This window comes from Scophthalmus maximus, chromosome 2 (assembly GCF_022379125.1).
Source record: "Scophthalmus maximus strain ysfricsl-2021 chromosome 2, ASM2237912v1, whole genome shotgun sequence".
Lineage (NCBI taxonomy): Eukaryota > Metazoa > Chordata > Actinopteri > Pleuronectiformes > Scophthalmidae > Scophthalmus > Scophthalmus maximus.
In genome coordinates this window covers 25097501-25113340 of record NC_061516.1, presented here as the reverse complement: position 1 = coordinate 25113340, position 15840 = coordinate 25097501, and the positions used below count along the sequence as shown (strand labels likewise).

The window sequence follows — 15840 nt, the reverse complement described above, 5'->3', positions numbered from 1 at the left end:
GAACTCGACCGAGAGAACACCAGAGATAAGTGGACTTAGGGACTCGTGTACAGTGAGGCTGTGAGGAAAAACAAACATGATACTCAAAAAACAGCACTGGTCACAGATACAATCTGTACAACCAGGAGAGTAGAGTGAACATCCCCCGTTTCCTGCTGCACAGAATACAAAATAAAACAAACACCTGACAGTGATTTACTCACAATTATTATGCTGAGTTAATACTAGTTTGTCCGTTAAAATGAACATGGTTACTGTACGGGTTAAATCCTGTCCCCGGCAACTTAGCAGTTAAAATAAAGACTTTTTCCAATTTTCGTGAACATTACATTTCCCCTCAAGAATCAGACGACTTAAGTCGTCGTTAGGGAAGCGTCCAACGTTTCAAATTTACTGCTCGGCGCTGCAGCATATGATCAGTGTCGGCGTGAGGACAGACGGCAAGATGATGCGTGACATTAGAGGGTTTGTACGTCTTTATCAAAAATTCATTATTAGAGCAGAATCCACTCTAGTGGCTGAGTGGATTCTGCTCTGATAAGCCTCTTGTGACTGAAGGGCTCCACCCAGTGTCCACACTGAGAACGACCGCTGATTTAAACACGAGTCTCTAAAAGAAGCATTCATAATAATAATAATAATAATAATAATAATAATAATAATAAATTACAGTTGACCTTCATGTTTAACCTGTACACTGGGATTGGTCTATTTGAACATGTCATATTTATTTTTATTAACAAATTTGAGGCTGATCTGACTCAGGCTTATGACTAAGTTTTGTATTTTAGTTAAAACTGGAGATAAATGATCAAGAGAAAAAAAAGAAACCACTGGGCAAATGAGCGACACTGATCATTTCAATACATTATCTTAGTATGTAAAATTTAAATATATACCAGAACTTGGCATTGCGTCCTTTTTATGACATGTCATATTTTTTTTATATCTGCTTGCTGACATTGTCATGAAAATATTATCAAGATGACAATATAAACAAAACAAAAAAAACTTTTTTTCAAAATTCAACTCCGCATGATCGAGGGTAGTTTGGTGTAAAACAGACATTTATTCAAATGAAACGGGCGAAGATAAAAAAATAAATAATATATTTTTGTCACTAATTAAAGATTGTTTTACTTTCTTCTTATTTCTTCTCCTGCTGCTCTTCCTTCTCCTTCTCTCGGCCAAACTCCACCACCAGAGGCTTCCCTAGCAACCGGTATCCATGGATCAACAGCAAGGCATTCTGGGCCGCATCGGCATCTGCCAAAGAGGAAAAATAAAAACCCTTACCTGACGTGCAAAAGTATAACAAGCAGCTTTTTCAGCTTCCGAGCATGGTAAAGTTTCATCACCTGGCAGCGTGACGAAGGCCTGACCCTTCATCCGTCCGGTCAGCAGGCGGTAAACCACCGGGGGCCCGTCCTCCGGCTCGAACCGGGAGAACAGCGCCACCAGCTGGGCCACGGACGCCTGTGCACTCAGGTTCTTCACGCAGAGCACCTGCAGCACAGCGAGACACAAAAAAAAGCGTCAGGACGGATGCTGTCACCAGGTCTGAACGGGGGGTTCGAGTCCCATGTAGCGGGTTTCTCCTCTCACTGCATCCTACACTATGTATCTGTACTCGTGGATCTCTCCCTCTGTGGTTTTCGGAGACGTGAGGTCACAGCACAGATTTGAAATTCATATCGATCCTCTCATCTGACCCCACGGCAACAATCCTCCTTTTCTTTGGACACACTGAAACAAGTCAAATGTAAGAGTCGGTGGTTCTCGACCTGCAGACGTCGGAAGGTTTTTACACGACTGTATTTATTTCATTGTGAAGCTTCGTTAGAAGAGCGTCTCCTTTAAAACCAACCCTGCGCCTGTAAAGTTATTCCTGAGAGGAAGGTCACTGCCTTTTAATGTGTTGAACAAGTGCGGGTCTAATTAAATGCGACTTTTTATGACTATTAACCGTCCACAGAGATGCTGTTCGTCACCAAGCGGCATATAAAAACTGGAGGACGGATTCGAAACTAAAGTATAAACTCTGCTGTTGAATAAAGAAACTGCAGTTAGATGTAGCCGTCGGTACCTTGGAGGGTTTTCCTGGCTGGTAGTTCCGGAACCTTGCAATGCTCCGGATCCCTTCCTCAGATTCGCGGTTCTGCAGGATCTCCTCGTCTGTGATCGTCTTTATCTCCCCTCTGAGAGTCAGTGGTCCTGCTGACCCTGCCTTCCCCGCTCCACACAGGCTGCCGATTGGCTGATTTATCTCTACCTTTGCTGGGGCAGTTGGTCGCCTCTGCTCCTCTTGTCTATGTTGCTGGTCTGAGGTATCTGCACTGGACCGGTCTGATCGATGCTCTTTCATGACTTCACCTAGTGTCCAGGTGACACTAGGTGAAGACACGCAGAAAGACGACGATTGGCCGTCGTCTTTCTGCCGGGTTCGCGATTGGTCGGATACAGTTCTGTGTCTAGACATTTGTGATGCCGCGTTCGGTTCTTCCCCGGAGTCCCGTGGCGACGCTCGTGGTCTCTCCTCGCCGAGAACATCTCTGTAGAGAGTGTCCATCGGATCGGAGGGCGCCACCCCCTGCTGGCCGTCCTGGTTATCTTCATCTGTGGAGAAAAATACAACAACTTAGATGAGATTATCTGATGTGGACTTAACCCTGTTACTCTCTGCACTGTTGTTTCAAACTGTTTCCTTTATCCTTTAATATATTCTGTCAACACGGCCAATTCTGCGACTCTGATGTCTCTCCAGCGAGTGCCCGTACCTCGATGGTAGAGCGCTGCGAGGAAGCCCAGGCGATCGGTTCCCTGGAACAGCGCCCGTTCAATCTCCATTTCCCGACGTGACAGCGGTTGGCTGCTGGCAAAGCGCTGCGGCCGGGACAGGAGCTCCTCCCTGGCGTCAATCTTGTCCGTGATCACCCGCAGGCGCTGCTGCCTCGCCCCCGGAGCCGCGCACACTCCATGGGACTGTTGTGCGTGGGCACAAACACGGGGGTCAGAGATTAGGGAGTTAGATTTGTTTTCCATGAGAATAATGTATGAAAAAAACCAGAGCAAACATGAGGCACTTCGCTGTCTCTCAGCAGGTTGTACCTTCTCCTCCGCCTCTGGTGCGTCTCTGCTCCGCCACAGCTTGATCTCGGCCTCTGTGAGGCCCAGCTCCCGCAGACTGGCCAGCTCCCTCTCCCTGTCCTGCAGGGCCTGGAACTGGGACAGGCTCCTCACGCCAGCCGCCTGCTCCCCGAACGGCCGGTAGAGGGCCGACGGCGCGAAGCACTGCCTCTTGGCAACACATCTGTCAGGACGGAATTCAGTCCAGAGTGAGATGATGATGGTGTGTACGTACATGATACAGTATCCACTCACAGCTCGGTCAAAAAGCAGCTGCAGCCAAACCAAACACTGTTCGTTTCTGATGTTTCACGATGAAGAAATCACCGATAGAAAAGGCGCCTGTGTTTGTATGTGTTGCCCCGGGGGGTTGAGTTTAAATAAAAAAATCCTCAGGGCTGCTCGGTGGGACACGGTGAAAGTTACATAACCCAGAGTTTGACTGACACTTTCATCTAAAGCAAAAAAACCACAGAGGGCTCTAGTGGGGATAAAGTTGCCGACGCGGCTTTCTTCGCCCGCTATACATGAGCACATCTGCGGGTTTTGTTTTCCACCGTGTAATTTTTGTTTTTTCGTAACTGTGTCACTGTAAGTTCGTCCAGCGACAGGTTGATTCGGATGAAGCGACAGAGCCGTCCCAGACTCAAGTGTATATAAATCAAACAGATCTTCCTTCATGTTTTGTGCTGGATTTGATTAATACATTCAGAAGGAGTTTATCGTCTTGACTATGAACTTTACTAGGGAGCATTGTAAAGATTTCTAGCAAAAAAACTTTCTTTCAGTCTCTATTTAGATAATTTTCAGAAAAAAAGCTTATTTTAACTTGTCCGAAAATGTCTTGTGGGTGGTTGACTCTTGCTACTTTCAAGATATGTTACCAATTGTGAGATTTATTTTTTTGCGTGACAGCGGCCGATTTTATTGACGACTGAATAATTTGTTTTATTGCCGTAGGGATTTTCCAAAACGCTGATAACATCAGACAGTAGATCATATTAAAGTGTTGCATCCACATTTGTCTCAGCACTGAATGGAAATCTAGTTGGCTGGAAGCAACAAGAAAGAAAATGTGGCGAAAGGAAAAAACAAACAAAATATAGTTCTAATTCCTTGCTGTACACCTCCTCCGTGCGATGTTTCCATAGTTTATCATCAAGAAAATGTTAAAAATAGTTTTTCTTCGCACATCATCACGTCATATTTTTCATGGTTAACGTCTCCTGGAGATACCAACGGATGGTTCCTGACCGCTCTATGTCGACGTCCGTGTGGAGCTGCTGCCGCAGGAGGCTGTGCAGCTGCCGCTGGCCCTCCGTCTCCTGCTCCTCCAGCAGCGGACCCTCCTCGCAGGACTGCCGGCTCACTCTGATGAATTAAACACAAAGAGAGAGAAATCAGGTTGGATGCTGTGCATAACCACCATCAGAAACATTGTCACTTGATCACGGTACCACAACTACACTGTTAATGTATTTCAGCTGAAATAAAAGGGTGAATGTTAATGTATTCGACATTATGACATTGGATATTACAGCAGCAAAGTGGACAGAAGAATATAGAAAGAAATGTATGTACAAAATATAACAGAAAATATAAAAAGATTTATACTTACTATACTATAATATATACAGAGCAGTAGCAATACTTACACATGAAGAATAAATATAAATATTGCACAGTTTGTTATGTACAATAATATATTGATATTATTGTAAAAAAAATCTGATATTCTGTGTTGAAGATTTTAATTCATAAACGCCCAACACTGGCATGAAATAAAAGCTAGCTAGTGGAAATCAGTAATTCAGTGTATGTATATATATACACACACACATAGTTTATAACCTCTTTACTCTTTACTTTTAAAAATAATATACTTTTCAACATTTTACAAGTGTAGTGAGCTCATCAATAGAATGCACTGTTAAAGATAAAATCACTAGCTCCCAACATTTATGGATCGAAAACAAAATTGATACAATTCGTATCGTTATAAAATGATATAAATATATATAATGCCACGTGTGTTTTCACAGTTTTTGCTTTGATATTGACGAAATTACGTTGGAGCTCTGACGTTAAGGTTGAACCACATTGACTTAGAAGGAGGAGAAGGAGGCTCGCGTGTTCCTGTGATATTTAACTTTAACTTTTAACATTTAACACGCCCTGTTCGGTTACGTGTGATGTATCAAGACACCCGGAAGAAGACAAACAGTCACGGTGAGTCTATGCTAAGCTATGGGTTGAGCGAATGATGTTCGTATGAATGCAATAAGTCCAGTTTTACTTATTTTGAAAACGAGCAGGTTAGCCACAGCTAGCTTAGTCGGCTACAGCTATCTCCATGACAACAGCGGTGCGGCCAGAAGTGACCGACATAAAACGTACGTAGCGACTTTAAACTAATATTTCCTGACAACAGTGGAGTAAAGATGTGTATGAAAAGCAAAAAAACTGTCATTTACGCGTCACAATACTACTAAATTGTATTTGTATATGTGGCGCTATGGTAGCTCAAATGTTTTGTTTACCTTCGCATGCTTCCGCCTTGTGCTTCCGGTTTCCGGCGTTTGCAACGAAACCGCTAGCTTAGTCCCCTACAGCTATCTCCATGACAACAGCGGTGCGGCCAGAGGTGACCGACGTGGAACGTACGTAGCGAATTCAAAACTAATACATTCTGACAACATTGACGTAAATATGTGTATAAAAACAAAAAAACAAAACAACAACGTCTCATTCACCTGTCTAAATTTGACTGGGCCTATGGCAGCTTAAAAGTTTTGTTTACCTTCGCATGCTTCCGCCTTGTGCTTTCCGGTTCCGGCGTGTGGAACCAAACCGCTAGCTTAAGTCGGCTACAGCTATCTCCATGACAACAGCGGTGCCGCCAGAAGTGACCGACGTAAAACGTACGTAGCGAATTTAAAACTAATACTTTCTGACAACAGCAACGTAAAGATGTATATAAAAACCATAAATAACCGTGTCATTCACGTGTCTAAACTTGACTGGGCCTATGGTAGCTTAAAAGTTTTTGTTTACCGTCGCATGCTTCCGCCTTGTGCTTCCGGTTCCCGCGTGTGGAATCATGGGAAATGTAGTTGAGTAGCTACATGACCCAAAACAACCCTTTATCCCAGTGTAGGATCAAAACATAGATTTCTTAGGATGAATAGGCAGTGAAAAATAGACACATGTGAGTTTTATTTAGTGTAGATATTATAAAAAATAAAATTAAGAGTGGTGATTTGATTATTACTGGTGTATTTTTTTTTCTCGCCGTGTGGATGCATTTCCTCCCAATATTAGAAAATCACATACTATCTTTACATTTTGATTCTCTAATTATATCGAATATTGGTTAATAGAAAAAAACCCCACACTATATACAACTACTAATATGCCACGCCCTGCTTCATTACCGAGGGTGTGGCTACACAGCCCTGCCTTTTCACCAGAGTTGACTGTTCTTCCCTGTTATAGCACACAGGCAGACTGCTGCTGTAAAATCATATATAGTTAATAATATACTGTAATACTCCCTCTCTCTCTAAATCGCCTCCCGCGCCCTCCCCACCCAGCCCGAGTGTCCTCAATTAGCCTGCTCGCTGACGTCAGTGAGGTGACATGGCTGCTTATCTCCACAATAAGCGGAGCTGCAGCAGCAGCATGGTATTTATAGATGTTAGGGGTTATGTGTTGTTGTTTTTTTATTTTTATTTTTTATTTTTTTTATCATAAATCATCATGCGTAAGTGCGCGGTTGTGCGGCTGCCCGGTGCCGGCGGTGCTCCTCTCCTCCTGCCCCGCAGCCGGCGTCGGTGATCCAGCCCCAGCTCCAGCCCCAGCTCCTCTGCAGGGCTGCAGGGCTGCGCAGCTCCTGACTGACAGAGAGATGAGGGGTGGGGACGCAGGGTGGGGTCACAAGCAAAAGGGAGAGGCGGAGGAGGGAGAAGGCAGACTGGAGAGAGAGAGCCCAGCCCAGCCCTTGAATACACGGCAACAACGCGCCGACACACAGAGAGCGAGGGAGAGGCACTCACACAGAGACACTGGGCTTGTCCTCTTCCTTTCTTTCTTTCTTTCTTTCTTTCTTTTTTTAAAGGGGGGGAAGCAAACCAAAAAAAAAAAAAAAAAGGAGCCATCGACGCTGCGGATATGAACTGACAAAGACGCACGGGAAGAGGCAGGGATCGTGCTCCTATACACCCCGACATTTTTTAATTTATTTTTTACCATAAAGGTGGAGAACCGGCCCCCCTTCACCCCACCCACCCTCTTCCTCCTGAGCCCTCCTCTCTAAACACCCGTATCCAGAGAGAGCTCCGCCACCCAAAGCCCCCGGCCGACCCGACCCGACCCCCCCCTCCTGCTCCTGCTGCTCCACCCCTCCGCCGCTGCGCCGCTCCGGCAACCGAGATGCACACGGAGACCCGTAACAAGAAAGTAAGTGCACCTTATCGATTGTTGCCCCCCCCCCCCCCGCTCCCCATGTTAAAAAAAAGGGGTAAAAGACGAATCTACCTGCGCGCTGGTGTGATCTACCTGCGCGCACGCGGGGGTTGGACACTGTCACCTCCAACATGTGCCAAAATGCGAATGACAGCGAGTGCGCGTGTCTCTTAACAAGCCAACATGTTCAAGTGAGTCCCGTGCAGGTTGGTGGATGGAGGGGGGCAGTGACATTTTGCAATTAGAGGAAGTGTTTAAAAAAAAAAAATGTGTTAACAGTGATCTCGTTGCGTTTTTACGCAGAGAGCGCGCGCGCGCGCGCATACGGGAAAACCTGTGCGTCTGGCTCGCTGCCTCTCTCTCTCTCTCTCTCTCTCTCTCTCTCTCTCTCTCTCTCTCCGTGTGTGAGAGGTCGGTCCGGGTTCAATTTTGAAAATGCTGTGTGATCCGTGTGAGAGGCAGAGGGGAGGAAACGGAAAGGCACAAACTGCAGCTTGTGGAGGACACCATCTTAGCTTTTTTAAAGGGCCAGCAGCCACTTCTGGATCATACACACACACACACACACACACACTCTCTCTCTCTCTCTCTCTCTCTCTCTCTCTCTCTCACAAACACACAGGTTGGGAAGCCGCCAGGTGCACCGCCTCCAGCTACACTTTTAAGGGCCCCGTGCTTCAACAGAGTGTGTTTACCTGTGTCAGTCAAGTCAGTGTTGCTCTCTGAAGATCTGAATGAACGGTGGCATGACATGACCACACTGTTGTGGAACACATCGGCAGCAGCAGCAGCAGCAGCTCCACATGTGTTGGTTTCATTTGGGACAGGGAGGAGGAGGAGGAGGAGGATGATGATGGAGATGGAGATGGGAGACATTTGTCCTGACACGAGAAAAGCCAAAGTTCCTCAGTAAAGAAGAGGGAACCAGAGCATTTCTAATATATATATGGAGAACTTCCACTTTCTTACAACTTCAGGGTCGGGGGGGGGGGGGGGGGGGGGGGGGGGGTGGCGGCGCTGTAGTACGGTGGCCCTGAAGTCCAAGCCACAACAGCAAATCACCGCAACGCGCCAGCAATTGGTGAGACTGAAACGCAGAGAGGGTATAGGTACGTATTGGGGACACTGACTCCTCTTCTTGATTGGTTGCACTTGACTGTCATTTTGAAAAACGTCTGCGTGTCACAATTGTGCGAGATGCAGGATGGAGATCACAGAAGAGTTTAAAGATGCAAGAGTGGAAAACGACAGACCTGTCTGCGGCCTTGTGACTGAAGACGACCGATCTCGACCCCGCCAGTTGAGTCACGAGCCGAAAACGCAGTAAATCAGCTGAAACCCTGCAGCCGACACTACGCTGAATCCTCAGTGGGTTTTAAAGCCCCAGGGGGGAAAGTTTCGGACAGAGCCGCTGCTTCTGCTGCTGCTGCCTCTTTGGCACAGAAACAGAGACGTGAGGCTGAAAAACAAAGAAAAACCAAAAACCGTAGATGTGTGTTCCAGACGCAGGCAGTGGTGCAACTTCAAGTTCAGTTGCGTCGACTTCTTCGACTTTTGTTTTCAGTCTGTTTCCGCACGACGTCATTGCTGCTGTGGTGCGGTGCACTTGCATGAGGTGGGATTGTGACACCGAGGTCCGGCTGACCCACTTTGTTATCCAGCATCTGATACGGGACACGGGTTTCCGGGGCCATGCTCCAAATTATATTCAGGCTAATCGGGTCGGGAGGGCAGGGCCACCTTCTCTCTTTTTGGTTTGGGTCTCGGTCGGTGGAGCTGAGCTGACTCCCTCCCTGAGCTTTCTCTCTTTTTCTTTTGGGAGAGTTTGAACTGAGAAGTGCAGGAAAGTTGTATTTTTTTGTATTTACTCCCATTTTGGATCAGGTCCAGTTGTTGTCCTGGGGAGGGGGGGGGGCTACTACTAACATGACATCTTCTCTTAAGCTGAAAGTGTGCGCATGTCTTTATATGCCCCATTTTTTCACCTTCATTACTTACAAAGAGCCACTCATCAACCGTTGTTTACTCTTAATGTGACTCTAAAAGCTTTAATGCAAACAGTTTTGCACATTTAAACGTTACGCGGCAGAGGCGACATTTATTTCCACCGTTTGTATAATATTGTGAGTTATGACTTTGAGTTGTGTTGGTTCAGGGTATTAGCAGCAGATACGGTGACTAGAATTGTGGTGATATGTTTTTTTTCTTCCCTTTCTTTCCCGTCTGACGTTGTGCTTCTTACGACGTGGACCCTTGACACAGATAATCATTTTTTTTTTCGACACTGCAGAAATCAATTTCCACTCATCGTAGTGAAGGCGGAGCCGTATTGGAAGTGAAGTTAACTGTGTGTGTGTGTGTGTGTGTGTGTGTGTGTGCGTGTGTGTCCTCAATCAGCTGGGCTGTACATTCCTGGGCAGGGCATAAGCAGTAAAGGCTTCTTGAATACAAAGTCTGCCTGTGTGTGAGAGTGTGTGAGTGTGTGTGTGTGTGTGTGTGTCGATGTGTGTGTGTGTCTGTGCTGATTCTGCACAATAGGCAATAATTAACTATGCTGTACAAAATTTGACCAAACTTTTTGTGAACGTTGTGTGTGTGTGTGTGTTTCTTCTACTACATATAGACACACACATGGCGGACCCAAACACACAAACACACACACACACACACACACACACACACAGCTTACAGAGTTGTCAAGATGACATGGCTGGGTGGAGAGACTGGAATCAGCCAGCTGTTGCCAGCGTTTCATGCCTTCAAAATTCTGTTTTCCACGGCAGTTGACTGAGCAGCAGCAGCAGCAGCAGCAGCTCTCCGGTCAGAGTGACACTGGTTATCTGTGTTTCAGGAGAGAAAAAAAAAATCTAAATTATAGATTGAGATCCTTTGTTTTCTCTCCATGTGATCAATATCTGCAACGTTGTTATCAGCTGCTGTGAGCTGTTATGTTAGAAATTGACATGTTGCACAACTGTAACTGAGCAAGTGTCACCGCCGTATGTACGCATTGTGCATCCTGGAAAACCCGAAATTACCTGGAAAGCAGTGGGTCAACTATTATTTTCAACTGGTCAATTCAACATCCTCCTAATTTTCATTTTGGCTGAGAATGGACTATATATGCCAGCGTTTTTATTTTTATTAAACCACATTTAACTCGCTAGATCCGGATTTTTATTTAGCAAATACGCACCAAATTGCTCACACTCGTAGATATCAGTCCTCTTAATATGCCGGGATATATTCCCTGCATGGGAAATAAAATGAAAATGTAAAAAAACCCAAAGCTTCCTATCTCGCAGTTTGTTAAAGTAAGTGATAAAACCTTTCCTGGGTCCCACCCTTTTTCCGGGTCCGAGCCAAAATTGAATTGAGTTTTCTTGGAAATCTGTTCTGTAGTTTTTGTGTGATCCTGCTGACAAACCAACCAAACAAACGGACGGACAGACAAGGTTGAAGAACATCACCGCTTTGAAAACCTCTGGACTAGACTTCCATTGGAGAGGAAGAAAATTATTGTCATTGGAACGTCTAAGGGTGTTGTACAATCAGTGCATAACATGTAAGTAAAAATAATTCACTGGAACACCGGAAAGTGCGATATTCAGTTCGTTTTAATTGAGTCCATCTGTGCAATATTTCATACTCCATGTACAATTGTTGTTACTGCAGTTCTGTATATTAGCTTCTTTATATTTTGTGCCTGTCTTATTCCTTTTTACGGCTGTCCACTTTGCTGCTGTAACACCCAGATGTCCCAGTTGTGGGACGAATGAAGGAATATCTTATGCTATCTCATCTTATCTTAAGAGATGAAGTCATTGATAAGTTGTAGCCGCAGACTTGCACGACTTCTGCGTCTTGGTGTGTGTTGTGATCGTATCACGCCGGATCGTCACTGAAAACGTCCTGGTAATCGGGAGGGAGTGGGAACCCTGTACGGCAGACACCATTAACAGTTCGCACGGGACAAAGAGTACACGCATGTTTTCCCCCATTGGCGATCTGGCTTCTGTGTAACCAACGGCTTCTGTTCATTTCGATACGTCGTTAAAATCGAACTTGCGGAGACTTGTAGAATCTGCTTTATGTTCCGGTTTGTCTTGTGTCGTTGTATTGTTGCGTGGCAATGCAGTAAATAAAGCACATACTGATTTTAGGAAATTAACTTGAAAGCAATTTGCCTTAACACGACATCCGTGTTTGCTTATTGCTGTTACGTGGTTCTGAAACCCTAATGTACATGATGGGTCGAATGAAAACCTCTTCTCGTCAATGGGTTTGTTAGCTCCTATAATGAGGTTCTGTTTCCATCTGCGTTTGTTCGTTAGCAGAATTACGCAAAAGCGACTGAGCACATTTCCATGAAATTTTGTGACGGGGTGGAACTCGACCCAGGGAAAAAAGCCATTCAAGTTTGGAGCAGATCTGGGGATTCTGTTTTCTTTAACTATGTTTTTATGACAAATACTTAATTAAGTTCATCAGACCACTCACATTGTTTCTCTTATGTTCCTACTCTGAGATCAAGACAGTCAAGTGCAGGATGGTCCGGCCTGGCGGAGGCATGCGCCCACCTCCTGACTGCCATCATCATTTTTTCATGGGAATGCTTTCCATAAGTGTCTCCGTCTTATTTTCATCATTCCTTCCGAAGGTGTGTGTGTGTGTGTGTGTGTGACGTGGTCGACCTTGCAGAGCTCAACGAATGCCATGGTGCAGTCGAGTGTGTAACACCACTGTGTTTTTGACTTATTACCACACCCTAAAGTGAAATTTTGCGCCATGAGTCTTAAAGCTCAGAGAGTCGTTTGAAGAGGAACTACTTTTGAGGTTGAGTATCTAGCGCCGGTGTTTCGCAACTGCACGTTCGATGCACCGATATTTCCATAAATGGAAGTTTGGTGGGGTTTCTTTTTTGCAGTGGTTTACGTGACAATGGTGTTCCCTGCTGGGAAAAGTAGGAAGAAGGAGAAGTGAGGTAACAGTTGAAGGTAAAGTAGACACAAAGATAGACGTGGCAATGTGCTGGACGTCATAAATCGATCCTCTGTAATGATGTACAAGTGCCTGGGGCTGCATTTGTAATTCAAAAGGCACTGGGAGATTAGGGACGTTCACGCCTCGCTGGCGGAGCCAAAGGGCTTCCTAATAAGTGCGCTCAAAGTGTTTTCCAGGTGCTGCTGCGGAGGTGTCGGGGCGAACTGGCTCACTGCACTTTTCCATTTCCCACTTTATGCGATGCTCTCATTCGGAGTAATTTACGGCGGTGGCCGCAGTACAATGAGGTTCGGCTTCCCCCCCGATCGACAACATTAAAGGCGGCGAGCAGGGACGATGGACGACGCGCGAGTATTATGTCTCTCCGTGGCCACCGGATAAGATGGAGAGTTGTTTGGAAGAGGGGAAAAAAAGCTGAGAAGAGGTGCGGCGGTGACGTGTTCCCACGTGGTTTGCTTGTTTCAACCTTTAACCAAGTATTTCTACGGAGGACTCGGTAGTCGGCCTGCTTGTGTGTGTGTGTGTGTGTGTGTGTGTGTGACGAGTGTAGAAGAGATAAATCAGAGCAAGGTATGAAGACATACGGCGTGAGGAATGGGCCGGGTGCGCTAGGATCATCACAAGGGTCATTGCTGGCGAGTGGCGTTATGCCCGGGTCGTCCAGTCACTGAATCACCGAGAATTAATGGGAATAGAAAGACTAGGGGAGAGCAGGAGGGAGGGAGGGGGGTTGATGTCGCGTCTGTGTGTTTCGTTTTTGGCTGTGAAGAGCTGCACAAATATTTCATATTTTTGGACAGGCTCCTTTTATATTTTTTATAAAGACACAATGAAATAAAAGGAAATGTACGAATAATTGTAAGAAATGCCCAAACACAATCTTAAACCCCCTTTATGTTCCCTGAAAAGGGTATATCTTTTTATAGAACCCGACAATATTATTATATTACATTCCTATCACAGACACGTCGATATCAACGCTTATGGGGTTAGGGGTACCCATATGAAATATTTCGCTGTGCAGAATAAACAATGCAGAATTAAAATGGGCATTTGTTTACAATTTACGTAAAATAAATTATGTCCATTTTGTCAATTAAACTTGTACTTTTGTTTTGTTTTTAATTATAGTTATTTATGATACATTTTATGGTCAAAAATACCAAGTTACATTTCTTTTTCACAAAGGTTTGATAACGTCATCTGAGGAATCATTGACAGATAAAAAAACAAAACTATGTGTGTATATATATATATATATATATATATATATATATATATATATATATATATCTTGTACTTCCTTGAACTTATCTTATTTTGACCACATGCTGCACCAGTAGGTGCAAATATAAACCTCAGCCAAATTTACTACTAACGGGTTTAGGAGACGAAAGAAGAAAGAAGTAGATGTTCACCTTCCGCCCTGGACCAGACCGTCGTGGTCCACGCTGCTGACGAAGGGGTGTTGACCTCCGTCGGCCGCGTGGACCACGACCTCCCGAATGAGGCGGTTCCCCCGAATTGGGACACAGCTTGTGTCTGATTCATTGGAGAAACATGTTAACGTGCCGCGCTGCGTCTTGCCCTGTCAGGGAGACGCTGAACAGACTTTCTTGCAGCGTAGGGGAGAAACTGAATTGTTGGTGGTACCGCACTGTTTGTCTTTTCTTTTCATTTTTTCCTGTTTTCGCTGGGCCGCCTTGCATTCGGCTGGCCTGCCCCGGGGGTTTCAGGCTATTTATAGAGACACAGCAGGGATTTTTATGGGGAAAGGCAGAGCAGAGTGTAGCTGGCCGGTTCTCTTGTCACGATACCAACATTCAACCCTTGACACCGTTGCTGAGTTCAATATCCAAGATTCGTGCTGAATTTCGTACTGAGCCGCTGAGCTGGACGTCGACTTCAATCCGTCATCTTCTTCAAAACTTGTTGAAATCCAAGGACTGTAGTGGGAAGCACTGGCAAAAGGCCTTTTTGACTGGTTAAATTTGCCCTGGCAGTCTGCAGGTCGGGACCCCGTCCACTGGAGTAGTGATTTCCCTTCCAGCAGAAATCTTGCTGGTCCAATCACAAAGCGATTATCTGATATTGGGCGGAGTTTAAAAGAGAAGCGACTTTTGTAAACAACCAAGATGGCCGCCACTCGACTAAATGTACCCCGATATTATCAGAAATGTCTCCCGCAAAAAACGGCAACGCTCGTTCACAGACGCTGCGGAATCATCCTCGCAGGCATCTCCTCTCTGGTCTGTCGACATTCTCACGTCGCTCAACAGGCGGCGGCACATGATTCGTTGCTTGTTGTAGGTCTGATCCACTTGCGTCCGGAGGCCTTTGGGTCTGCGTCCGTTGGTACAACGCCTCTTGGAAATCGGAAAAATGAGCCGAGGGGTCCCAGACCCATATACGCATTTGAGTAGTTGTCCGCAGCACCAGTGGATTGGCGGGCCTGCACCAGTCAATCGCGGCGTGCATGAGGTCGCGCTGCACGCGTTGTTGTCTTTGGTCTCGTACCACGTGTCCAGCTGGCGACCGGTGCGAGCCAGTTTCCCGTTTTACCTCCCGCTGACAGGTTTCATCACCTGGTGCGGCTTTTTTTGCGCTCATGTGTTGATTATGGTTTCCTCTGCTATATCAGCACAGTGTGCATGAGCAATCCGGCCGCATGCATCCCCGCCTTGTTTATGAGCGCGTCACTATCCACTTTCAGAAAACTTTTACACAAAGGTTCACTGCTGTTGATTGAGTATTACTCCTTTTTCCAAAGGATTTGGCAGCCTCAGTCAAAAAGGCTTTACTGTTTTAGCAATAGCGCTAACTCCACTGCCCGTTAACCCTGAGCAGGAACAGAGAAGTCGAGCTCAACCGCAGACCTGCTCGCGAGCTTTCGGAGCAGGAATGTGTGAATTGAACTGTCGTACTTTGAAAGTTTCCTGGCAGCGAATCTGCACACTTCCAAAGAAGGCCAGTTAGGTAATTATAGGTATACACACACACACACGCGCGCGGACAAACACACACACACTTCCTGCATCTGGAGATCATATCAGCACAAGCGTAACCATGACCTGGATCCCTGATGTGTGTGTGTGTGTGTGTGTGTGTGTGTGTGTGTGTGTGTGTGTGTGTGTGTGTGTGTGTGTGTGTGTGTGTGTGTGTGTGTGTGTGTGTGTGTGTGTGTGTGTGTGTGTGTGTGTGTGTGTGTCATTCTTAAAATGTAGAAAACCGAGAATCAACAACTAC

At 45.7% G+C, this 15840-nt stretch overlaps 2 protein-coding genes across 8 annotated transcripts in view; one reads left to right on the top strand and one right to left on the bottom strand.

The window, feature by feature from the left end:
• Positions 1-1092: 1092 nt before the first annotated feature.
• rbm41 (RNA binding motif protein 41) lies at positions 1093-10360 on the bottom strand. Of its 6 annotated transcripts, none has more exons than XM_035624109.1 (7): positions 10280-10360; positions 4319-4497; positions 3109-3310; positions 2778-2982; positions 2087-2616; positions 1359-1506; positions 1093-1266 (listed from the first exon to the last, which is right to left on the bottom strand). In XM_035624109.1, the coding sequence occupies exons 1-7, from the start codon at positions 10343-10345 to the stop codon at positions 1148-1150; spliced, it is 1449 nt and encodes a 482-aa protein (XP_035480002.1). In that variant the 5' UTR covers positions 10346-10360; the 3' UTR covers positions 1093-1147. The 6 variants fall into 6 exon arrangements, with proteins under 6 accessions (XP_035480002.1, XP_035480004.1, XP_035480003.1 ...); XM_035624111.1 differs by having other exon boundaries at positions 4367-4497; XM_035624110.1 differs by lacking the exon at positions 10280-10360 and adding an exon at positions 6181-6243.
• klf8 (Kruppel-like factor 8) overlaps positions 7111-15840 on the top strand; it is a 59833-nt gene continuing 51103 nt past the window's right edge. Inside the window, exon 1 of one of the 2 annotated variants that reach the window (XM_035624116.2) lies at positions 7111-7584. In XM_035624116.2, the coding sequence (XP_035480009.2) occupies positions 7558-7584 (27 nt within the window). In that variant the 5' untranslated portion in view covers positions 7111-7557. The remainder of the gene's footprint in view (positions 7585-15840) is intronic. The other variant, XM_035624115.2, reaches the window with a different exon arrangement.

Excerpts from the sequence above, each read along its gene's own strand:
- rbm41 (XM_035624109.1), bottom strand. The coding sequence starts at position 10,345 with ATGAAACGCTGGCAACAGCTGGCTGATTCCAGTCTCTCCACCCAGCCA. Across the intron at positions 1,507-2,086 it reads AGCCAGGAAAACCCTCCAAG|GTGCTCTGCGTGAAGAACCT; the intron begins GTACCGACGGCT and ends GCTGTGCTGCAG. Across the intron at positions 1,267-1,358 it reads GGCCTTCGTCACGCTGCCAG|ATGCCGATGCGGCCCAGAAT; the intron begins GTGATGAAACTT and ends CCTCTTTGGCAG.